Source organism: Gobius niger (assembly GCF_951799975.1).
Source record: "Gobius niger genome assembly, chromosome: 8".
NCBI classification, from domain to species: Eukaryota; Metazoa; Chordata; class Actinopteri; order Gobiiformes; family Gobiidae; genus Gobius; species Gobius niger.
Window position 1 is genome coordinate 2919309 of NC_136859.1, and position 14129 is coordinate 2933437.

A 14129-nucleotide genomic window follows, 5' to 3' on the forward strand; every position below is an offset into this window, starting at 1 on the left:
CAAAAGAGCAGCAAAAAAGTTATAAAGTGACAAAGCACAATAAGTGACAAAAACACATAAGGGAAATAAAAAGTGACGACAATGGCAAAGAGGAGAGAATGCATTTGGTTTTGGTAAGAGGTTAAAAAAACAACCAAAATATGACAAAAACTTTTGTAGGTCTTAGCTTTCAAATGAGGCGTTACATTGTTGATCTCCAGTCGAGAAGCTTTTAGATTTGGGTAAAGCCCAGTATAAAAAAACATGAATCTAAAAGGAATTCCGTTGAGTATGGTGTGCCACAAGGTTCAATTTTGGGACCATTATTATTTATTATTTATATTAATGACTTTGCTTCTGTTTCTACGACCGCCTTTCCCGTTCTTTTTGCTGATGATGCCGATCAAAAAAATAATAATAAAAAGCCGAACTGGGGAAAATGCACTCGTTAGTGTTAAGGCGGGCGGTATGAGGTTAAACTCCCACCTGAACGGATCACATTTTCTCCAGTTTGGCTTTACCCGAATCTAAAAGATTCTTGGGAAAAAAGCACCAAAAATGTGACAAAAACTCAACAAAAATGTGACAAAACTCAACAAAAAAATTACAAAAATTTAACAAGAAGTGACAAAAAAGTGACAAAAAAGTGACAAAAAAGTGACAAAAACTCAACAAAAAAATGTGACAAAAATTCAATAAAAATTTGACAAAAATTGAAAAAAAAAAGAATGCATTAGGTTTTGGCGGGGGGTAAGAGGTTAAAACATGTATTTGTGGAAGTGTCACGATTCCGCTCATTTGGGCCAGGCTGGTCAGAGTCCAGGGCTGTTTGTCAGTCCCAGTCCGCCCCTGCTCGGGTCTGCTCCGTGGACTCAGCGCCGGAGCTGACGGGACTGCGTGCTCCGTCTGCGCCCCGTCAGCTCCGGCCGGATCGAGCCCCGCAGTTCAGACCAAACGGGAAAGAGAACCACGATGCAGCTGGAGGACCGGTCTGGACCGGGTTTCATTGACAAGTGGAGGCCGAGAGAAAGAAGCCACACATTTATATGAGGGCAGTTCATGGGTCACCGCCCATGCGCACCTGTTCAGTGGCCGACAGGAACATCCGTGTTTTCAAAGTCAAGTCCCTCTGAGCGGACTTTATTTGAATGAAAATGTCACTATTTCACACAAAAGAACCTCGATAATTCCCTCTGCGGAGAAAACAATCACACAAACCCATTTTTGTTTTCTACCTTTTTTTAAGTTTATTTTTTATTAACAATTTCAAAATACAAAATCTCGTCGAGGTACAAAATGCGAGTAAAACAAAAGGTGAACATTTTTAGGGACTGTACAGAGACGTAAGGCACAAAAGCAAGGAGCATTAAAGGGATGTTTCAGGATTTTTGACACAGGGCCTCATTTCCTAGTTATCCAGAGTGTTGCTGATTTCTTTTTGTAGTTCATGCAGTTCTTATATTTGAACAGTTACGTGACGCTAGGCTAGTGCATTTCTATGGTATCAGCTAGCCTGCATTAAAAACAGTGTGACCTGCTCCACAGAGCACCTGAGGCAACAGGAGGAGGATCGTTGAGGTCTTTTTATGACACAACACTCTGTTAAAGAAAGTGCAATATTTGAAGAAGTGAAAAGTGAGTCTGAGCTGATTCTGTCACTTTGATCCAAAGTACGTGTAAAACTGAAATAATAAAGCAAAACCGCTGTGTGCAAAGGTGAAGTATGAAGCTTGACTTTGTTCTCTCTGTGTCCACCAGGGGGCGAACGACCCGGCCTTCTGCCATAACCTCGGAGACACTCGTGAAGTGGACGACTCCGGCTCCAGCTCTCCAAAGGTTCACCTGAACCACATGATTCTAATAACATCCGTGATCATGAAGCTGACTGTGGTCTGTCCCGCAGATGGACCGCTCCGACATGGACGACTCCCTGGAGGAGCCCGAGGCGGAGAGAGCGCTCCCCCAGGCACAGGGCCCTGTGACCGGGCTGGACTTCTACCAGGCCAACCCCTTCGGCCACTGCCACGGAGAGCGTGAGTCACAGGCTCTTTGTTTAGTATAAAGCTGAAATAAACACTTTAACCCCTTAACTCCCACCTGAACCCAGCACATTTTCTCCAGTTTGGCTTTACCCCAATCCAAAAGCTTCTGGAAAAAAGCTGTGAAAAAAGCAAAACAAAACTGAGATGAAAAAAACTATGGAAATGTGACAAAAAAGTGATGAAAAATGTATGAAAAAATGACAAAAATTTGACAAAAAAAATGACAAAAAATTGACAAAAAAATGACAAAAAAATTATTTAAAAAATGACGAAAAAAATGACAAAAATTTGACAAAAAATGACCAAAAAATAATTACAAAAATGACAAAAAAGTGGCAAAATGTGACAAAAAAATGACAAAAATGTGATAAAAATGTGACAAAAAATGACAAAAATGTGATAAAAATGTGACAAAAAATGACAAAAAAGTGACAAAAAATGACAAAAAAAATGTGACAAAAAATGACAAAAAAGTGGCAAAAATGTCACAAAAAATGACAAAAATATGAAAAAATGGGACAAAAAAAATGACAAAAAAATGACAAAAAATGACAAAAAAAATGGCAAAAATGTGACAAAAAAATGATTAAAAAATTGACGAAAAAAGTGACAAAATGTGACAAAAATTTGACAAAAAATGACAAAAATGTGACAAAAAATGACAAAAAAGTGACAAAAAATGACAAAAAAAATGTGACAAAAAATGACAAAAAAGTGATAAAAATGTGACAAAAAATGACAAAAATGTGATAAAAATGTGACAAAAAAATTGACAAAAAGGTGACAAAAACGTGACAAAAAATGACAAACAAAATGTGACAAAAAATGACAAAAAAGTGGCAAAAATGTCACAAAAAATGACAAAAATATGAAAAAATGGGACAAAAAAAATGACAAAAAAATGACAAAAAATGACAAAAAAAATGGCAAAAATGTGACAAAAAAATGATTAAAAAATTGACGAAAAAAGTGACAAAATGTGACAAAAATGACAAAAATGAGTTGAATACCCAACAAAAAAATGCTGAAAAAAAAAAAGTGATGACGTAAGGAAAAAGATCCTCTCGGTTCAGGCGGGAGTTAAGAGGTTAAAACTATAAACTCGAATGGAAAAAATAACTTTCAATCACGTTTTTCTTTCCATGAAGTCAGAGGCAAAGATTATGGGCCTGATCTTGTGTTTGAAAACGCAGACTCAGCTGAGTCTGAGCACTTTGTGATCCTGCAGCTCCAGACTTTCAGTGGGAAGTGCTGGGGGGAGGAAAACCTTTTGAGGGGGAGGGTTGTGGGGGAGGGGGGGGTGAACACGTGCGTTGGTTTGGTTTCACGTTTACGGCCGAGCGAGCGCCGAGTGCAAAGTAACGCTTTGTAAATGAGGACGTAAGAATCTAAATCAGAGCAGAAAAAGGAGGATTCAGGTAGTGCTGCTTTAATATCAGACGAACATAGTAAAGGTTTATTCTTCTTTATGATTTGTGACTCACAGACGACCTCTTCAATGAAGACCTGTTCCCCAAAACAGACACTTCTGGTGAGTTCACGAATTAAAGGGAAGTTGTGTTAATGTGTGTTTGACTTTCAGCGACAGGAACATCCCCTTTAAACCTTTCCTCCTCAGTTCACACTGGTCTTTATCTCATTTAAGCTGCATTATGGAACTTTTTATTCAGGAAAAACGCCTTTCAAACTATCATTTATTTTTCTTTAAACAAGAACATCTGGTAAATGTTCTTTAATTACGTTTATTCAAGGGCAGTGGCTTCTTTTTACCAATCTGACCAAAATTACATTGCAAGGGCAGAAATACTTATATAATACTTTATTGGCAGTTTTTTTCCCCTAAGTCTAAAATACTTAGAGCGAATGATTAACGGCCAAAGTAAATGGACCTCAGACTCTGCAAATCAGCACTTTTTAAGCTATTAACCTCTTACCACCCGCCAAAACCAAGTGCATTCTCTCCTCTTTGCCATTGTCGTCACTTTTTATTTCCCTTATGTGTTTTTGCCATTTTTTAACTACTTTTCTGCTGGATTTTTGTCATTTTTTTGCTGGATTTTTGATTTTTTTTTTGCTGGATTTTTGTCATTTTTTTTTACTGGATTTTTGTCACTTTTTTGCTGGATTTTTGTCTTTTTTTTTTTGCTGGATTTTTGTCTTTTTTGACGCTGTTTTTGGTCACTTTTTAAGCTATTAACCTCTTACCACCCGCCAAAACCAAGTGCATTCTCTCCTCTTTGCCATTGTCGTCACTTTTTATTTCCCTTATGTGTTTTTGCTATTTTTTACTATTTTTCTGCTGGATTATTGTCATTTTTTTGCTGGATTTTTGCTGGATTTTTGTCATTTTTTTGCTGGATTTTTGCTGGATTTTTGTCATTATTTTGCTGGATTTTTGTCATTTTTTTGTTGAGTTTTTGTCACTTTTTTCCTGGATTTTTGTCACATGTTTTGCTGGATTTTTGTCTTTATTTTGCTGGATTTTTGTCATTTTTGACGCTGTTTTTGGTCACTTTTTAGCGTTTTTTTGTTTTGTTTACATCCTCATTTTCTTTATTTTCCCTTTTTTTGAAGAAGCTTTTAGATTTGGAGAATTTGGAGAACAGGAGAGAACATGTTCAGGTGCGAGTTAAGAGGTTAAAGGGATATTTCAGGATTTTTGACATAGGAACATTTTGACATTTCCTAGTTATCCAGAGTGTTGTTCATTTCTGGAGATTTTTTCTTTTTTTAATTCATGCAGTCCTTACATTTGAAGAGTTTAGTGATGCTAGGCTAATGCTAGGCTAATGCTAGGCTAATGCTAGGCTAATGCTAGGCTAATGCTAGGCTAGTGCTAGGCTAGTGCTAGGCTAGTGCTAGGCTAGTGCATGGCTATGGTAACTATAGCCTGCATTAAAAACCTCTTCTAAATCATGGGCTCGTCCTCCAAACGTTGCCATATCTGATTTGTAGAAGCTCCTTTGTGAATTCCACGTGTAGTGATGCGGCCGCAGGTAAACAAACTACTGTAGATCCGGTCACCGAGCAGATCACTCCGCCGCTGCGTAGCTACAACCAGGAAGCTGATGCTGAAGCTGATATAACTTCTTTTAAACATGATTCAGTCACACAGACTTTGGTTAGTCTGGTGTTATAAGTGATTTACCTCAGGTGCACTGTGGGTCAGACTGTTTTTAAAGCAGGCTACTAGTTACCATAGACATGCACTAGCCTAGCACTAGCCTAGCACTAGCCTAGCACTAGCCTAGCACTAGCCTAGCATCACAAAACTCTTCAAATATATGTTTCTGACTGTTTTTAATGCAGGCTACTAGTTACCATAGACATGCACTAGCCTAGCACTAGCCTAGCACTAGCCTAGCATCACAAAACTCTTCAAATATATGTTTTTGACTGTTTTTAATGCAGGCTACTAGTTACCATAGACATGCACTAGCCTAGCACTAGCCTAGCACTAGCCTAGTACGAGCCTAGCACTAGCCTAGCACTAGCCTAGCACTAGCCTAGCACTAGCCTAGCACTAGCCTAGCATCACAAAACTCTTCAAATATATGTTTTTGACTGTTTTTAATGCAGGCTACTAGTTACCATAGACATGCACTAGCCTAGCACTAGCCTAGCACTAGCCTAGTACGAGCCTAGCAATAGCCTAGCACTAGCCTAGCACTAGCCTAGCACTAGCCTAGCACTAGCCTAGCACTAGTCCAGCACTAGCCTAGCACTAGCCTGGCATCACTTGTTTGATCCTTGAATAAAGAGCCGGCTGTAGAGGAGGACGGGAGGGCATCCGGCGCACTCTCTCATGTGTGTCTTGTTTCCAGACGGCTTCACCTCAGACCCGTTCAAAGGCAGCGATCCGTTCGGCGGCGACGCTCTGTTCCCCGAGGGTTCTCAACCCGGGGACCCCGGGCCGGACGAGGCCGACCGCAGCCTGTCCTGCGCCGAGAACAAGGCGTCCACCGGGACCCAGTGCTTCGAGTCGGAGTTCCCCGACGAGGACAGCGACATCGAGATCAGCTACAGCCAAGAGGACCTGGAGACCGCAGGTGAGGAGGGGGAGAGTTCAGCTACAGCCAAGAGGACCTGGAGACGGCAGGTGAGGAGGGGGAGAGTTCAGCTACAGCCAAGAGGACCTGGAGACGGCAGGTGAGGAGGGGGAGAGTTCAGCTACAGCCAAGAGGACCTGGAGACCGCAGGTGAGGAGGGGGAGAGTTCAGCTACAGCCAAGAGGACCTGGAGACCGCAGGTGAGGAGGGGGAGAGTTCAGCTACAGCCAAGAGGACCTGGAGACCGCAGGTGAGGAGGGGGAGAGTTCAGCTACAGCCAAGAGGACCTGGAGACGGCAGGTGAGGAGGGGGAGAGTTCAGCTACAGCCAAGAGGACCTGGAGACCGCAGGTGAGGAGGGGGAGAGTTCAGCTACAGCCAAGAGGACCTGGAGACCGCAGGTGAGGAGGGGGAGAGTTCAGCTACAGCCAAGAGGACCTGGAGACCGCAGGTGAGGAGGGGGAGAGTTCAGCTACAGCCAAGAGGACCTGGAGACGGCAGGTGAGGAGGGGGAGAGTTCAGCTACAGCCAAGAGGACCTGGAGACCGCAGGTGAGGAGGGGGAGAGTTCAGCTACAGCCAAGAGGACCTGGAGACCGCAGGTGAGGAGGGGGAGAGTTCAGCTACAGCCAAGAGGACCTGGAGACCGCAGGTGAGGAGGGGGAGAGTTCAGCTACAGCCAAGAGGAAAGAAGTAAAATAGGAAGGAGAGAGAGTGAAGGGAGTGAAGGGGAGAAGGAAGATGGAGAGAACAGGGAGGGAAGGAAAGAAAGAAGGAGGCGCTGAGGGAGGGATGGTCAGATTGATGATGATTCTTTTGAATGTTGAGAGTTCATAAATCATTAATATTGAAACAATTTGAATGAAAATGGGTTGTTGTTCACAGTTAGTTTGTGAATGTACTGAGCCTCACTCACATTTCTCCCCCCTCTGCTCTCAGGGCAGGAGGAGGAGGAGGAGGAGCCGCCCGGGTTCAGACCCATCCAGAGCTCCTCGGAGGAGCTGGGCCCGGTCCCGATCCGCGGCTGGAGGTCCCAGGGCCAGTACTCCGGAGAGTCCGACCCCAACGGCTACGAGCTGGACCTGGGCGTGATCTCTCCTCCGTCCGACATCGAGGAGCTGAGCCTGGGCTCCATGACGGGCGGCTGCGAGGACAGAGCGGGTAATACAGAACACCCGGGCCGACGTGTGCCAGAGCCGTCAGACCGGCCGGGTTATTACAGACCGTTACAGAACACCCGGGCCGACGTGTGCCAGAGCCGTCAGACCGGCCGGGTTATTACAGACCGTTACAGAACACCCGGGCCGACGTGTGCCAGAGCCGTCAGACCCGCTCAGGCTCTGGACAGACTGTCACAGCAGATTAAAGTTTCTAACACTCTTTTACAGCTACGAACGCGGCTGTAGCTTCATGTATTTAACTCGTTCACAGACGCAGACCTCTCCTCTGTCGCAGAAAGAACTGCTCTGATCACTTCGGGTTTTTGACTTCTCCAAATCTACTCAAACTCATGATAGAATCTCTTAAAGGTCATGCAAAACTGACTATTTTGAGCTTCCAACCATGTTCTAGCATCACATCCTTTCATGGATATCAGCAGAAGAAATGAAATGTGTATAATTATCACTAAATGTATTTAATCCATCTTTAATTTTGTTTCTAGGCCCGGTCAGTGATGCCCCCGTCACCTCCCAGCCCCAGAGGGCGCTCTCTGACGCCCACAGCCCGGTCACGCCCGCCAAAGACTCGCAGGACTTCTTCCAGCAGTCGGAGCTGAAGGAGCTGAGTTTCGACGTGAGCTACGAGCCGGCCAGCCTGCACTCCTCCTCCGGAGACCCGTACGGCTTCAAACTGTCGCCCGAGCACTCCAGCCACACCCTGCTGGACCCGGACGAGGACCGCAGCCCCAGCACCTCGTCCCAGCCCGACCTGGCCTTCGACCCCGACCCGCTGTCCTCACCTCCCAGCTACGACGCCTTCGCCTCCCACGCCTGCGACCCGTACGGGTTCAAGCTCAGCCCCGAGGAGATCAACCAGGAGGTTGTGAGCAGCGAACATGGAGCGTGTGCAGGGGTGTCGACAGGGGGGGACAGTCGGGGAAGTTACTCCCCAGGCTCAAGGGGGGCCCAGAAGGAAGCCATTTTCTGTCATAAGTCTTATATTTCCAGTTTTATTACTTCGTTGCTCAAACAAATCAAACATGGGTTAAACAACTCGAGACGCCCATTGTATTTAAGTTATTATTAGTGAAGTATAAGTTATTGCGTCTCAGGCTTTATCACAGAAAAACATTTTAGAGTCAAGTTCATATTTAAACCGTTTGTTTTAAGTATTTGAACGGATTTCATGAATTATGTAGTTTTACACTCAAAAATATACAAAAAATGTTTTTTAGTATATTTTTTATTTAACCTCTTACCACCCGCCAAAACCAACTGCATTCTCTCCTCTTTGCCATTGTCGTCACTTTTTATTTCCCTGATGTGTTTTTGTCACTTTTTTATTACTTTTTTGCTGGATTTTTGTCATTTTTTTGCTGGATTTTTGTCATTTTTTGTCTTTTTTTTTGCTGGATTTTTGTCATTTTTTTGCTGGATTTTTGTCACTTTTTTGCTTGATTTTTGTCTTTTTTTTGCTGTTTTTTTGTCATTTTTTTTGCTTGATTTTTGTCATTTTTTGCTTGATTTTTGTCATTTTTTTGCTTTTTTTGTCATTTTTTTGCTGGATTTTTATCATTTTTTGTCTTTTTTTTGCTTGATTTTTGTCATTTTTTTTGCTTGATTTTTGTCTTTTTTTTTGCTTGATTTTTGTCATTTTTTTGCTGTTTTTTTGTCATTTTTTTGGTGGATTTTTGTCTTTTTTTGCTGGATTTTTGTCATTTTTTGCTGCTCTTTTGTCACCTTTTTGTTGAGTTTTTGTCCTTTTTGTCGCTTTTTTTGTCACTTTTCAGCTCTTTTTTGTCGTGTTTACATGCTCATTTTCTTTTTTTCTCATCGCTGTTTTGAAGAAGCTTTTAGATTTGGAGAACTTGGAGAAAACATGTTCAGGTGGGAGTTAAGAAGTTAATCTCGAAATCATCAAGGCCCCCGAGAGGTCCCAACCCCGTACTTTGGGAACCACTGAAACACTTAACGGGACAGGCCACTGTTTTTACATACTGAGATATGTTCTTACCTGAGCTTAGACGAGTTCATGTGTATCTGTCTGGTCTTCACGCGTGTCCTCAGTCACGTAAACACAGACGGCGTTAGCATTTAGCCTCTCCTCCTCTATGAAGATAGAAGCTACCGAGCTACCTCTTCCACGTTTCCCCTGTTTAAATATGGTTTAATGTGGATTTTCTAATTGGATAAAACGGGGGAACTATATTGTAAGGCGTAATAATACCAGGAGTAGTTCGGCGTCCGCGCAGTAAAGTGAAGATATTACTGCATGCGACGTGTACAGGAGCATTAATCAGCAAAGGAGACGATGCTTTGTACCAGACTTTAGCGCTTGGGGCTGATTTCCACCTGCAGCCCCCGAGACTGAGTAGAATATTACATTTAAAAAACAAAAAAGTTCCCCTCATGTTCACAAACCAGTCAGATTTGACAGTAACATCTGCACAGCGCCACCTACTGTTCATTGAGTGTGCATTATCACTCCACTACTGGGAAAAAAAAGTCTAGTTTTAACCTCTTACCACCCGCCTAGACCGAATGCATGCTGTCCTCTTTCGCTATAGAACTGTGCAACACCTCATTTGAAAGCTAAGACCCACAAAACTGATCTTTTTTCCCTTTTTTGTTGAGTTTTTGTCACTTTTTTAATTTAATTTTTGTCACTTTTTTGGTGAGTTTTTGTCACTTTTTTGGTGAGTTTTTGTCACTTTTTTGTTGAATTTTCGTCACTTTTTTGTTGAGTTTTTGTCACATTTTTTGGTGAGTTTTTGTCACTTTTTTGTTGAGTTTTTGTCACTTTTTTGTTGCTTTTTTGTTGAGTTTTTGTCACTTTTTTGTTGAATTTTTGTCACTTTTTTGTTGAATTTTTGTCACTTTTTTGTTGAGTTTTTGTCACTTTTTGTTGAGTTTTGTCACTTTTTTGTTGCGTTTACATCCTTAATTTCTTCTCATTTTTTGTGGCTGTTTTGGTTCTTTTTCCCACAAGCAGCTTTTTGATTCGGGTAAAGCCAAACTGGAGAAAATGGGATCCGTTCAGGTGGGAGTTAAGAGGTTAATTGATGAAATTATATTATACATTTTGTCGACTGAATCTAACATTAATTTGGTGAACTTTACATTTATATAATTTAAGATAATCCACTGCTTCATGTTTGTTCTCCCACACAGAGAGACCTGCTCCTTTGGCTGTGAGTTTAAATGATATCAGGCTCTTAAGTTCACGTTTTTCACATGCCTTCTTCTTATTTTCATTTTTGGGTTTTACTTGTGTTGATAGTTTTAGTCACAAAAATATAACCTGGACTTTTTCTGAACCTTTCCCTCCTCCTGATCTGATCAAGGTCATCGATTTCACGGCTTCCACGAACGAGGCGAACGACGCCGACTTCCAAAGCAACCAGGAAGTCGACTCCAGCAACCAGGAAGTCGACTCCAGCAACCAGGAAGTCGACTCCAGCAACCAGGAAGTCCTCGGGCCGTCGGATTTTGAGGATCAGCTCTTGGTGGACTACGAGAACCAGGAAGTGCTCGAGCCGACGAACCTGAACGACGCGGATCCGGGGAGGAACCGGGAGTTGTTGGATTTTGATGCAGAAAATCGAGAAGTGTTGGACGCCTTCTACAACAGCGACCCGGTAGTGGAGTATGAGAACCAGGAAGCGCTGGAGCCGAGCAGCCCGAACCTGCCGGATCCGTGTTTCGACGATGCAGCGATGACGGCGAACCAGGAAGTGCCGGATCTGGAGCGAAGCAACCAGGAACTCGTCGACTTAAGCTGCGTGGAGAACCAGGAAGTAGTGAGCGGCGGCGGCCATGACAACCACATGTTCCACAACCAGGAAGTGCCCGACAAGGATGTGGACGGGAACCAGGAAGTGCCGTGCAAAGAGGCGAACAATAACCACCAGGGCGCGGTGCTGAGTCACTCCAGCAACAGCTCGGACAGTGACGGGATGGCGGAGATCACGGGGCAGGTCAGGGCCGTGTCCGAGGCGGGGAACAAACCCGGGCTCCTGGAGGGCGACCTGGGCCAGGTGTTCCGGCAGGGCGGGTACGTGGGCTGCGACGACGTGGCCGACGACCTGGAGCCGCTGCAGAGACGAGCGGCTCCGGCGTCCGAACCAGTGAGACCCGTGAGACCGGTCCGACCTCCGCGACCCTCGCTCAGGGTGAGTCTGAACCCACTTACATGAATGTTGCAGTTTAGTCAATAAATACAAGTACTTTGCTACAAATCTTATTTATTCTGCTGATGAATCTCATTTATTAGTGGCCTTTGCATGATCAGCCCCCCCCCCTTATTGTAGGGGGACCAACATGAGGCCCAGTTTGCATTATGATGAGTCCGCCTCTGTTCCAATAGGGCGGCTGTGAAACTTTACTGACTTTACTGTTCTCATGTTGTTAAGCCTAAACAGGGAATGTTGTGAGGATTCAAATGTTCTCGACCTTTCTCTTCCGGGATAGAAAGTCTGTGCCAAATCACCCAAATGCACAGAATCTTCCCAGGTGACCCTCTCAGGTTTGGATGAAACTTTTTATTGAGTTCCTCCACATGTGTAATGAACATATGCAAAGTGATTTGCTCTAACTCCCAATAGTGACTGATGTGGCTTCTATCTGTGAAAATAAAGTGAAGTTCCTCAGTAGTGACAACGTGGTCAAATCCTGCACAGACTAGAGCCCATTTCTGAGCTTTTCAGAGCAGGAAGCAATAACTCAAAGACCCTTTATCCGATCCACGTCCTGCTTCTACTGGAGGTTATATCCTAATAAAGTAGAACCAATGGGCGAGGAACGTGCTTCTCTATGGTCCTGATGGTGGAGAGCTGACATTGCTGTAATACCAGGGGTGAGACACTTGGGTGAATTGATTCTAATGGGACTTCAGACCTCCCTAGGACGGCTTTAAAGCCTGGCTCCAAAGAGTTTTCTTTTTCTAAAAAACGCTATGACCCATGTGACAACGCTGGGGGAGGTGAAATGTTCTTAACCTCGCTGGATTTTGTTTATCAGCCGAAATAGAGGAAGCCTTTTCAGTGCATTCACTGGTTGGCTCTGTGGAGGCTCCGCCCGCCCCATGAGTGCAGGGCTTCCCGCCTTTTTAAGGAACAGGTTGTGTAGGCGGAGTCTGAGCCAAACAAAAATGTAAAGGTTGTCTTCACTTGGGTTCCTGCCCATGTTGGTGTGGACGGGAATGAGGAAGCTGATGTATTGGCTAAACAGGCACTAAGGTCAGAAGAGATTGATATTCATGCCCCACTTAGTCGGGCAGAAGGGAAGTCGATCATTAATTCAAAAATGTTACAGTTGTGGCAGGAGTGTTGGGATATTAGTGATACCGGACGACATCTGTATAACATCCAAGCGAGAGTTGCACATAGGAAAGTGGAAGATGGAAAACGCAGGGAAGAAATTGTTGTGTCGCGATTGAGGATTGGTCGCACAGGCCTGAACTATTCTCTTTGGAGGATTGGGAAACACCAGTCAGGGTTGTGTGATGGTTGTGGCCAGCCTGAAACGGTTAAACATGTGTTAGAGGAGTGTCATCAATATGCAGAGCGGAGGAGTGGACTGTGTTCAGTTCTGGATAAAGAGAAAAAGGTGCTGTCAATTTGCAATCTTCTTGGAGATGGCAGTAAAACAGTTAGGAAAGAGCTTTTGCGTTATTTAGTAGACACTAAGTCAGTGTCTTCTGATTTAAAATGAGTTTCCCTCTGACCATACTTAATGACTCGCACTCCAGCCGAGTAAGTGGCGGTAATGCCCCGACGCTGGTGCCCAACTGCCAATAAATCTAACAGAAGAAGAAGAAGAAGAGGAGTCTGAGCGGCCATTAAGGTTCACACAGGACTCGGGACCTTTTCTATGAATGGGGCTGAAAAGGTATTAATCTGTCTCTAATTATTATATCTATGACTAAAACCTACAAGATGAAGATGATCAGTCAATGCACTTCTTTTCTAGAGCCCCTGACATTATTTGGGGGAAAAAAATCTGACTTTTTATCAGCCTATAAATCCCAAACCGTCCAGTCTAGAACATGTTTGACGATTGTTCCTGGAACTATGTATAGTAGACGTGACTCAGACTGATGTGTCGCCCTGTACATGATTCCATTACTGAGCCACAGCTCTTTAAAGCTGCTCACAAACGCAAAAAGCTCCCGGAGCAGAACAGGCGGTTACAACTCCCTGTTTTGTAAATCGTCTAAGAAAGAAAAACAGTTTGATCTGAATCTGAGAGGGTCACCTGGGAGGCTCTGGGTGAAACCACACGGAATGACCCTATAACAAAGCTATTGGACGTGACTGTGTTTAAATGTATTTATTTCTCCATTTCAGGCCAAAGAAAAGGCTCCAGGCATCGACCTCAAGTGACTTCCTCAGACACGGACAAACATGAATGAACCACTGGAGAAGAAGACGACGAGGACAAGGCATGATCCCAAACCCGAGACTCCGGATGTTCCATGGCAATAACTTCTGTCTGTGATGTTTTTTTTATAAAGGAAACGAATGAAAGAAACAACGACAAAAAAAGCTAAAAGATGAGCAAGTACCGACCAGATCTGAAGGATGTTTGAAAACTTAAAAAAAGAAAAGAAGAATTTCAACATTCCTAAAGCAGTAGTCTACATTTAGCTTCTTTCTCACCGACATTTAAGAGCACACACAGTATAATATCTAAATTAACAACTGCCAAAAGCTACGGAAACTTCCCTTTTTCTTGTGAACGGAGAGAATCTGTGCCCGAGTGAGTCGACTGTACATAAGAAATAACGATATAAAGTGTATATGTGGTCTAGTATTTAAATAGCTCTAGGTCTATGTTCAATTATTCAAACTGTGGAGAGATCGGGTGGATTTTAAACATGATTTTTTTGCATTTCACGACT

At 43.6% G+C, this 14129-nt stretch overlaps 1 protein-coding gene and 1 long non-coding RNA gene across 2 annotated transcripts in view; both read left to right on the forward strand.

Annotated features, from left to right (window-relative positions):
- The window catches only part of LOC306966347, a 347602-nt gene that overhangs the window by 104714 nt on the left and 228759 nt on the right, over positions 1-14129 (forward strand). The gene's annotated exons all lie outside the window — the stretch shown is intronic.
- On the forward strand, positions 1736-13826 carry LOC306966673 (uncharacterized protein). Its single transcript, XM_079561486.1, has 8 exons — positions 1736-1815; positions 1883-2012; positions 3508-3552; positions 5846-6120; positions 7013-7229; positions 7732-8108; positions 10573-11400; positions 13576-13826. The coding sequence occupies exons 2-8, from the start codon at positions 1883-1885 to the stop codon at positions 13609-13611; spliced, it is 1908 nt and encodes a 635-aa protein (XP_079417612.1). The 5' UTR covers positions 1736-1815; the 3' UTR covers positions 13612-13826.

Bases quoted from the DNA above. Each gene is read 5' to 3' on its own strand.
- LOC306966673 (XM_079561486.1), top strand. From the start codon at position 1,883: ATGGACCGCTCCGACATGGACGACTCCCTGGAGGAGCCCGAGGCGGAG. The intron at 7,230-7,731 runs GTAATACAGAAC...TTTTGTTTCTAG, and splicing joins CGGCTGCGAGGACAGAGCGG to GCCCGGTCAGTGATGCCCCC. The intron at 8,109-10,572 runs GTTGTGAGCAGC...GATCTGATCAAG, and splicing joins CCGAGGAGATCAACCAGGAG to GTCATCGATTTCACGGCTTC.